Source organism: Ziziphus jujuba, chromosome 7, assembly GCF_031755915.1.
Source record: "Ziziphus jujuba cultivar Dongzao chromosome 7, ASM3175591v1".
Classification (NCBI taxonomy): domain Eukaryota; kingdom Viridiplantae; phylum Streptophyta; class Magnoliopsida; order Rosales; family Rhamnaceae; genus Ziziphus; species Ziziphus jujuba.
Genome location: NC_083385.1, coordinates 22,201,878 through 22,213,132, shown reverse-complemented (window position 1 = coordinate 22,213,132; position 11,255 = coordinate 22,201,878). Strand labels below are relative to the sequence as shown.

Here is an 11,255-nt window from a genome sequence, read left to right as displayed (position 1 = left end):
TCTTTCTCATTCAAAACCTTGTTGGAGATTTCTACTCAAGAAGATTACTCCTCCAAAACCCTCTTAACCAACAGTCATCACCTTCGTCACCAGCCAGTCCCCCTCCTTCTGCAACTTCTCATGATCCTTCCGACGAATACGCCGGCGACAATAGCTTCGATGCCAATGTGGTTATGGTACTCTCAGTCCTCCTCTGTGCTCTAATCTGCTCACTGGGTTTGAACTCCATAATTCGCTGTGCATTAAGATGTTCAAGTATTGTAGCCTCTGAATCAAGGAGCAACCCTAATTCTTCTCGATTGGCCAATACCGGAGTTAAGAAGAAAGCACTCAAGACTTTCCCAACGGTGAGTTACTCCGCCGACCTGAAGTTGCCGGGGCTCGACACAGAGTGTGTTATCTGCTTATCGGAGTTTACTGCGGGCGAGCGTGTCCGGCTGCTCCCCAAGTGCAACCATGGCTTCCATGTTCGTTGCATTGATAAGTGGCTCAGCTCCCATTCATCATGCCCTAAATGCAGGCACAACCTGCTTGAGACTTGCCAGAAGATTGTTGGATGCAATCAGCAGCAGACCGCTAGCTCATCGATATCGGCTTCGGCTGTGCCGGAAACAATTGTAAGCATTGCACCATTAGAACCCGAGGGTTTAATTCGTAATTATAGGGAAACTAGTTAAATTTTAAGATTTTTTTTTATTTTTATTTTTTTTGGGTTCATTGTATGATATGCTTTGTGGGATTGAGTCCTGTGGCTTGACGGTAAAGGAGAAGATGACCTGAAATACAGGTTGCAGGTCACAGAGCTCAAAAACCCATCCCACCAACCACAAAAAAGTGTAGTGCCAGTTTGTCATGGAAATTGTATAGTGTTTTTCACAATTTTAATATGAATTTTATTTTTTTTAGTTTTCTCTCTCATGGGATTGATTTAGAATGGGATTGGCAATTATAAGAAATTGAAATAGTCAACAAAGCAAGAAGGCTTGCAAAAGTGGTTTTCTAAATGACCATGAGAAGGAAAATCACTCACTTTAAAAGATAAAGTCATTCTTCAATGGGACGGCCAATTAGTTGGTTCAACTAATCACGTTTCTTCTATAATATTTTTATTTATTAGCAAGAAAAAATTAAAAATTAAAAAACGAAATCAATTTAAATAACATTGCTTTTGTCAATGATGTCGTCTTATTATGCTTTAAATGGCAATTGTGTAAATATTAGGGACAAAAAATAAAAAAGCCTGCAAGATTACCCGTCAAGGATGCGTTTGGAATGATATCATACGGAAGTATTGATTTATCTATTCCCCCACCATTTTGTTCTTTTATAAAAAATTTCGAGCTTACTTATAGTCAGTGCTTCTAGGATGTTTAATTAATAAATTAATAGCTGCAAAATGATAAAAACATTGTTCAATTAAATACATGCGAAATGATTTTTTATTTTTTATTTTTTAAGTTTTCTTGGAAAAAACACTTATTATTTCCTAAGAAACACTTCTTACAAAAAATTAATATTTTAAACGAACTCGTAATCTACAGTAATTTATATATATATATATAATATCTAAGAAGTTTAAATTTAGGAATATGGCTCACTTTTAAAATCTTCCATTCTAGGCATGTGACTGGTATTAATAATACAAGTTGATCAAATTTTTCGAAATTTATTTATTTTTATTTTTAGAGAATTGCATTAATTTTAGTATCTTCATTTTTTTTTTTTTTTCAATTGCAACACAATATCAAGCATATAAAACTTACATTGATCACGTAGGATAGAGTTGTTAACTGTGTTAACTAAAAAACAAAAAACTGATTGAACTAATTTATAAGAAATTGAGAATTAAAATTGCAATGTTTTAAAAATGAATATTGTAAAAGCAACTACCCAAATTAGAAATAGTATATAATCATCCCTATAATTGAAAGAGCAAACTAATATGTATAGTCTCAAATAAAAAAAGGAAATGGTTTGTTTCAAAAATTATAGAAATGTATATATAATGGAGAAAAACTTAATGAAAAAGTATTAGTTAAAGTTTTATTAATAATAAATTTAATATATTAAAATTATAATTTAAACAAGTTATAATCGTATTGAGTTAAATTGATATATTAATTGACAAGTTTAATTAAACAGGTAAAGACAAATTTAATTAAACGGATCAATTCGAAATTGACATATTTAATTAAACGGGTCAATTTGAATTAATTTCAGATTAAGCGGATTAACTCAATATTGACATATCTAATAATCATCTTAAACGGATCGATCCAAATTTAATCTTAACTTATTTAAAATAAATCCAAATCCATTAATTTTATATTATTTTTAAATTGTATTACCATATTCTAAGTTGCCATCATTAATACTCTTATAGCTAAAAAAGAAAAAAAAAAAGCAAAAGAAAAATGTAAAAAATAAAATAAAAATGAGGGAAATGAATTCATATATATATATATATATATATATATATGCACACACACACATATGAGGTTGAGAGAGAAAGGGCATGATAGAATTGGAAGATGAGGGTGAAACCACTAGGTTTTTTTCAAATCAAATCAAATGTACTAAAAAGGGAACTTCGTACCATAGTACTACTGTTCATGTGAAGTGTCTCATTGGGGGCACTAACCCACAGCTTTCGGTGGGTTATATCTACTAAACTGTGGGTTACATCTACTGAACCTTGATTTGCCAAGGCCTCTCATGAGCTGTGTTATATTTAATTTCAACATAATGTGGTCATTTATTTATTTTATTTTTTTTGGTAAATAACATAATGTGGTCGTTGTGGAACAGTGATGGCTGAAGAATTGATAGAGAGATATTCCAGAATATAATATATATATATATATATATGTATATTTTTGCTGAGAACTGAATATAATATGTAATATGTGGTATATGTATAAGACAGTTCTCTATGGTATTAACCTTGCTTCATGAATGATTTCCTACTTAAACATTATTGTTATTCATTTTATGTTGAACAAGGTGACACTTTATTTTTTACTTTCTTTTCTTTTTGACATTTTGTTATTTAATTTTAGGCAATAATTAATATGCTGATCTTGCTTTTTTTTTTTTTTTGAACACCAAAAAAGATTGGAAAATAAAATAGAGATTAGCATACTTTTACAATCTTTTAAGTGATAGATCTGTCCACATTGATTAGGCGTATATCTACTTTATAGTTCCGTAAATATGATTAAATTTTTTACTCAAAAGACGGTGATTTTCAAATCTCCATGTCAAAGTCTAAATATCTTACCTAACCATTAGTACCTAAGTAATAATATGATACAGTCTATCAAGTCACCATTAGTCATTGGTCAGGATAAGATTATAAATGTATGTGTGAATTGGTAATTATTAATCCTAAACTTCACTCATCAAATTAATAAAATCATTATTCGCATATCCATAGGATTTATAAATTCTTTCTTCAAAATCATAATGTTTGAATAGCCTTTTTGAAATCATTATATACAAGTCTCTTTCTTACTAAGCATTTCGAGTTGTTTGTTCCGCTCTTTTTCCTTGCTAAGCAAGCGTTTAACTCTAATATATCAGAAAGAAAAGAAAATTGTATTCTCTACATTCTTTACTGTTATTATTCTATTTGTACGTTATCATTACACCCTATTATTGATGGTGACAAAAACTATTACCTGTCAATTTGGAAATTTTTTTATATAAGAATATACAAATTATAATAGATGTAACAGTCACATTTGTAGAGTGAAATTTGACATCTTACCTCAATACATTTTTTAATTTTTCCTTTTTGGAAGTATTAAGTTATGGAATTTTTTTACCTTTCAACTTATGGAATTTGAAAGTATATATAGTGTATTCCATTACCATATAGAACTTTCACTATGCCGGCACCTAGACAAGCAAACCACCCAAAAACAAATATTATTGAATTAGAGAAAAATAAAATTACAAAGGACGAATCTAAAATGACACAAACAAAGCTAACATAATAAAAAAGATCTCAATCCTAACAAATCCAAAGTGTGTTGACGAAGAAGAAATGAAGGCAAAGGAAAAGAAGAACTGAACCCTAATGCAGAAATAGTAGACTGTGAAAAAATATTTGCCATACCATTGCCTTCTCTAAAAAATATGAGAAACTTTAAAAGAAATAGATTTAAGAAAGTGCATGCAACTAGACCATCTAACTAAGCGATGCCAAGGAACAGTCATACACTCAGTCTGAATTAAATTAACCATATAAGTGGAATCACATTTAATCCATATGTTGAACCAACCAAAGGCTTGAGTAACTTCCAAGGCATGAATTACTGCTAAATTCTGAGCTTCAAATGCATAAGCCAAACAAATAAGAACTTGAAAACAAACCTTTACAAAACCATGAGAAGTTCTAAAAACACCCTCATACCCCACAAAACCGGGATACGCATTTGTTGCACCATCTATATTAATTTTAATTCATCCCAGCACAGGAATGATTTTTGGAGACTTCCTTGGAACACCTTGCACACCCAAAATCTTTCAAGATTCAAAACAGAGTTATGCAAGAAATAATTAGGCAATTGTATTCAAAATAAAGAACAAAAGAAAATTTTAAATTGTGCGAAATAAATAACTAAAAGAACAAACTAAGAACTTGAAGAACTAAGAGAAATTCCATAGAGAATTTCTATGTAGATTCTAAGGTGTGAAAATAATGATGGTTGCCCCTCCTTATATAAGGATCAACAGAAGCTTCTAGATAACTTATAGGCTTAATAAGCTTAATCCCGATTGCTTCAATTTTTTTATAAAAATCTCTAAAATTTATAATATCATATATTTATCCAGAATTTCCAACTCTTTTAACCAATTAATAAATATAGATAATTCCATAAATTTATCAAAACTCAATCATATCCTTTTTTTTCCAGGAATTAACTACAGATAATTTCCATAAAATATCCAACTAAATGTACACGATGATGAATATTTATCCGTATTATATGTACAAATAAACATTAAAATGTATGTGCATATCACATATAAATATTTCCCCCTTTTTCTTTATTATTAATCTGTCCATAAATAATAAAAGAGAAACTCATCAACAACATCATTCTTCTCTTGCATCATGGCCTAAGTGTAGTCTATTAGAATGTGATTTCATTGCTAGGCAACTTTTAATAATTTGTTGGTTATTTCCATTGGAAGAATAGCATAATGCCCGTAGGTCAAGGTAAAACATATAATGTCTATGCCTGATCTCTTTAATGTCCAACACACCTATACAGTTTCTGAAAGTATGTTGTACTAATCCTTTAGGGTCTTGTATCATATTTTCTAAAATCCCTTTGATAACTTTATTACTTGACTCAACTTACCCATTAGCCCAAGTGAAATATGGGGTTGAACGAATAAGTTCAAACTTATATTTTTTAGCAAACTCTTTGACTACATCACCAACAAACACGGTTCCTTGATTGGCCGTAATTGATTTTGGAAAGCCAAACATATGAACGAAATCTTCTTTTAAAAACTTGATTACGTCAACCTGATTAATTGACTTCATAAGCCTTGCTTCAACTCATTTAGTAAAGTAATCTATATCCGCGATAATAAATGTTTGCTACTTGCTTGAAGGTGGATATACTTTATCAATTAAGTCTATAGCCCATTATCGGAAAGGCCAAGGCTTTTGACATCCTTTGGCATAGTTAATGCAATCAAATAGAATAGTTAGTCAATAAAATCCATGTCTTCTTATCAACCATCTTATTTTTATGTCAGCCTAATAAGCTCTACAAATTCCTTCATATACTTTAACCATTACCAGCAATGCTTCATGTTTTGCTAAACATTTTAAAAGCAAGTCATCTTAACTTTTCTTATGCAAATCATTATCAAATAAGACATAGTTAATGGCTCCCATCCAAATCTTCCAATCAATCGACCCACTTGGATTTTTTACGTATTACATTAATGGATATCTACAATTGTTTTCCTCCAACCGCAAATAGAAAATCTCATTGCTATCCCACTTTCTTATATCAAAGTGAGAATTCTCTTTTTGATATTAATAACCACCTCCTGAAGTTCTTTAAAATTGTGGACTCTTTAAAACAACTTGGGTTATCTCATTATCCTCTAGGTTCAAGTCTCTAAAAATGTGTTTGAAGACTACATCATCAAATCCTTACAATAATTGGTTGGCCACTTTGCAATATGAAGTTAGAAATAAGTTGTGACAACTATATTCTTAACGAACTAATTCAAAACTAATTATGCTCTAGTACTTTTAACAGTCGAGACTCTTAGTTCTCTAAGAATTTTCAAACCAATGATTAAAGCTTCCTACTCGGCTAGGTTGTTAAATTCAAAAAAGAACTAAGTTTTCTACTTGTTGGAGATTCTATCACGATTCTAAATCCTATGGAATCTCAAGTGCTTAATCTAACAAAACCTAACTTTCATGAGCTGAGTGAAATAGAAGTTTTCTCAATAGAATCCAATTCCCCTTCCACATCTAGACAAAGGTGATTGGCTAAAAAATAAGCTAGATCTTAACTTTTGATATCTTTCTAAGATACATATTTAAATGAAAACTCAGATAATCATCATCCATTTACCGTTTTATCCTTTTATAATTGATCTCAAAAGCATGTACTTTATCAAATCAGTTTTCAAAATAATAAGAACCAAAGTCAATACTATGTAATGTCTTAACTTGGTAGCCAAGAAATTCAATGCTAGATATAACTTCTCAATTGAAAAATAATTCAACTTGTTTGACTTCAGCATCTTGCTTAAATAGTATATAACTTGCCCTTTTCCAAATTCATTGTTCTGGGTCAATAACCTTTCTATAGAGTTTTTTCAAGTCAAAATGTACAATTTAAGTGGCTTAGTTTTCCTTGGTGGCATTATCAAGTACTCCTTTTTTCTTTTTTTTTTCAATTGAATGCTTCTTGATATGCACATTCCCTTTTAAACTCACTTTAATCTTTAAGTTCAAGTAAAGATGAACATGTTGAATTTTGCTTTAGCAATTTGATATAAACCTTCTTAAGAAATTAATCTTTCCAATTTAGATTTGTAATTCCTTTTCACTCTTAGGTGTTGAGTTTTCACAATGGCCTAGGTTTTAATTATTGTCAACATTGATAACTCTTTGTGGAATAAGAATTCCAAGAAATTTCCAACCAAGACTCTAAAAGTGCACTTTTGAGGTTCATTTTCAATTTGCATTGGCTCATTCTTTCTAATGTTTTTCCTAAGTTAGTATCCTTTCAAATGCTTTTTGTAAGTCAGCTTCATGCTCCGGACTTCTAAAGACTAGACCACCACATTATCGATTTAAATTTTCATGAGATTGCCTATCATGTTGTGAAGAATAGCATTCATAGTCCTCTGATATATGGTTTCTGTATTCTTCAAACTGAATGGCATACTACTCATTCAAACACACCAATGGATCCTGTATCACCCCACCTCCACTCACGAACGTGTCACTCTCTACCGATATTGTCCCCAATTTAACCACCGCACTCAGTATAGAGTTTTATGTTCAGAGTTTTCCAAAAGGTCACCCATACTAGGATTGCTCTTGCCCAAGCACATTTAACTTTGGAGTTCTTTCAAACCATAAAGCCAATTACTCTTAAAGGCCTCGGCGTTATGAGAGTGACTATCATTACATTTGAATCATCCTCTGATCTACACCCGAGCAATGTGGGATTGAACATCAACCTGTCAATGCCCTGCACTCATCTACACCAGTTGTCACGATCCATCCCATTTGGGCCCAGCATCCTCGCTGATAACTTCTGAGCCTGTAACCCGCCGCCATTGGCAGAGCTGTCATACTCTACAAATATTATCTCCAATTTAGTTACCACAAGGATTGCTTTCACTTAAGCACGCTTCACTTTGGAGTTCTTTCGAACCTGAAGCCAACCACTCTAAAAAAGTCTCAATGTTATGAGTGACTATCATTACATTTGAATTATCCCATAATCCATACCCAAGTAATATAGGATTAGACACCAAGTAGCCTGCTAGTACCCCGCACATGATCACATTGGTCATCATAGATCCTAAGCATCTAAAAGCAGTTTTAGGAATGTATTTCTCTTAAATAAAATTTGATTAACCAAAATGCCCATCCATGAAAGAAAGAATTTCATGCTTGACTGCTCCATCTACAAGTAGATTGACCATCAACATTGAATATTCAGCTTTAAGGATGGTTAGATTCAAAATTCTAAAGTCAATACATATTCGAATCTTGCCATTCTTCTTTACCATTGGGACTATATTAGATAACTATTCAACATATCGAGTCATTATGATAAAACGTTTCTTGAAAAATCTTTCTACCTCGGCTTTCACCTGAAGTATAACTTCATATGACATTCTTTATGTCGGTTGCTTGTATAGCTTAAACCCTTTCTTAATCACTAAATTATGTTCAACCAACTTTCTGTTTTAAGCCAAGCATCTCATAATAATCCCATATGAAGTAATCTTTGAATTCTTTAAAAAGATTGATGATATCAACCTACAATTTTAGTCTTAACCCTAGCAAGCCATTAACAAATGTTGGCCTAGGGTCTTCTTTCGTTCCTAAGTTCATCTCAATTTAAGGGTCTTGAACTTTGGCCTTAACACCATCTAGCTTAGTTAGAGGAATATCAAGATTATCAAATTTGATCTTTATTCCTACTTCCTGTTCTTTGCCATCCTCCATAATGTATTCATTCTAAGTAATGAACGAATTATTTTCTAGTTTCTTCTCAACTAAGTAAGTCATACATCTTCAATTCATGGCCTCAATTGCCACAATCTTCTTATCTTTTATTGGGTCACTAATTATTGGATTATTTTTAGTACAGTATCTAGAGTATTTTACATAGTCAGCTGATCTAGCTCCTTATAAGTCTCTTCAACCACCCTATACGATGCCTTCAGATATTTCAAAGTCATAACCCTAAAGGGACAATCGTATCTTCACATTCCATAAAACTGAATAGGACTAATATAATTATAGGTGGACTTTGATTTAACTATAAAGAATTACTCCCCGCCTTGAGTTCTATCAGCAAGATCCCCCTTGTCTTTATAACTCCTCTAAGAAAACTATCATTGTTATTTCTAATGGGATCAAATCATGTCCAAACTTATCTAACTTTCCAAGTATGGAAGTTAGTAGAATGCTAAAGGCAACACCATTCTCTATCAAGATCCTACTTACTCACATGTCATCAAAATGTGCTTAAATATAAATCGGCTTAAGATGTGACACCCTGTCAGCTGGCTTTTCAAAAATAATCTACTTTGATCATTGTTGGCTTCTTTTAAATTTAGAAATTTCTTAAGAATGTTCTATGAGCTTGGGTTCAATTCATCCATCTTCTACAACATCACCATCCATAATGCTCGGTTGATTTTGTCTTGCTTTAATTAAAAGTAGTAAAACAAATACTATATTGATGAGAACCTGCCCGAACCCGTCCAAGATAACCTAGCTGAATTTATACAAGGAGTGATCAATTCTCAAAAGGGCTTATCAATACCCGAAGATTCAAAGTCTGTTTTAAGCATGTAACTGATGGAGGCCGATATGGACCCGGGTAGTTATTTTAGTGCATTTATGGACTCTGAGCAGCAAGAAATGGATCCAACACTTCATGAATTCAATGAAAATCACTAAGAGGTCATGGAATCAAGACAATGCAGAAGCTGAAGCAACTAAAATGGTCATTTGCGCATGGAATAGATTCTTGGCTGAAATTACTATTTTACCCACTGGCTTTACTGTATTTTGTTAATACGTATGGGAATCATAATTAATCCTATTTGACATCCTACGTGGCATAAAGGATCTGATTTGGAGTCTTTACAAGCTGGAAATTGGTCAAAGTTAGTTTAGTATTTAAACTAGTCAACTAGTTTCCTAATATAAAATTGACTTTTTGTTTTAGGAAATTAGTCTTTTATTTGGTCTTTACTTATTTATTTGCTAGACAAATCAACTTATGAAAGTTATTATTTTATTATTTCAATTGTAAATTAATTAATTCCTTATTCAAAATAAAGGAATTAATTAATCAAAATTAGATTAGGAAAAGAATAGAATTTCGGCCACATTAGGAAATTGTCAATGTATGGTTGGTTTTGTCTTAGTTTTTTAGGGGGTTAATTGTTTTGTGACTTTAACCTATTTAAAGATTTATTTTTCAATGAGAATATAGCTTACATATTATTCAGAAAACTATTTGTGAGAAAGAATTCTCTTTGTTCTCTTTGAACATCTAAAACACCATTAAAGAGTGAGTGTTTTAGTTTGACTTATCAATATGACATCCATCACCTATTGTGGCATCTTCATCATATACCAAGGTTTCTAGTCACAACTTAGGGATCGAGATGACCATAAGAACTTGAACTTAATTTTTCAATCCGGGCTAATATAATATGGGTTTAGGAGCAAGTCAACCTAGGTTCGTATCATATAGTACACTCCATTTCTTCCAAAGATCCAAGCTTCATTTAAATTATGAATTATTAAAATATCAATTAAGTTATCTTCCTTTAGACTTTCATTTTTAATATCCTTATCTAAACTTTTAACCCCAGCTATGCTTGTTTGGGCTTTCTTAGCAACATAGACTTTGGAATAATTAGGAAGGTCATCTCTTTTAGAGACAGCTACTTCCTACCATAACGGAGCCTCATTGTTATGGGCATTGCCTAAATGCTTCCTTTGAATAGCTTTATCATAAAATTCTTCAGCATGTCTTCGGGCTGCAGCTTGTTGCCTTTGCAATCTCCCGTTTTGGGTGTAAGTCAGTCTTTCATACAACCTGATACATAAATCATACTAACGACCAACCTTAGTTTTTGGTGGTCTGGTCATCCAAGGTCTTTCTAGCTTTCAAAAAACTACTAATTTAATAACCTTGCATTTTGATCTTTCGATGTACTATTCTATTGCTATCACCTTGGGATATAGTAATTTGTAATTTTTACTCATCCTCTAAGTCTTGTTGTCTTGGCTGAAATTGATAACATTTTATCCAAGTATATCAAAAATTGACTTTAGAACTTCTCTAGGAAAATAAAGACCATAGTTTTTGGAAGAAAATATGTAAATTTTTTTTCCTTCACCTGCAATTGGTTGGGTTCCATCTATAGACCTGTATCCTATGTTTACGAGTATATAATTACTTAGAGTTTGGTGCATGACTTATAAGTTATTTATCTAC

At 31.9% G+C, this 11,255-nt stretch overlaps 1 protein-coding gene across 1 annotated transcript; it reads right to left on the bottom strand.

Annotated features, from left to right (window-relative positions):
• Positions 1–208: 208 nt before the first annotated feature.
• Positions 209–619, bottom strand: LOC112492594 (uncharacterized). The gene has a single exon (XM_025076716.3). It carries the CDS (start codon positions 476–478, stop codon positions 353–355), a length of 126 nt encoding a protein of 41 aa, XP_024932484.1. The 5' UTR covers positions 479–619; the 3' UTR covers positions 209–352.
• Between the last annotated feature and the right edge of the window lie 10,636 nt (positions 620–11,255).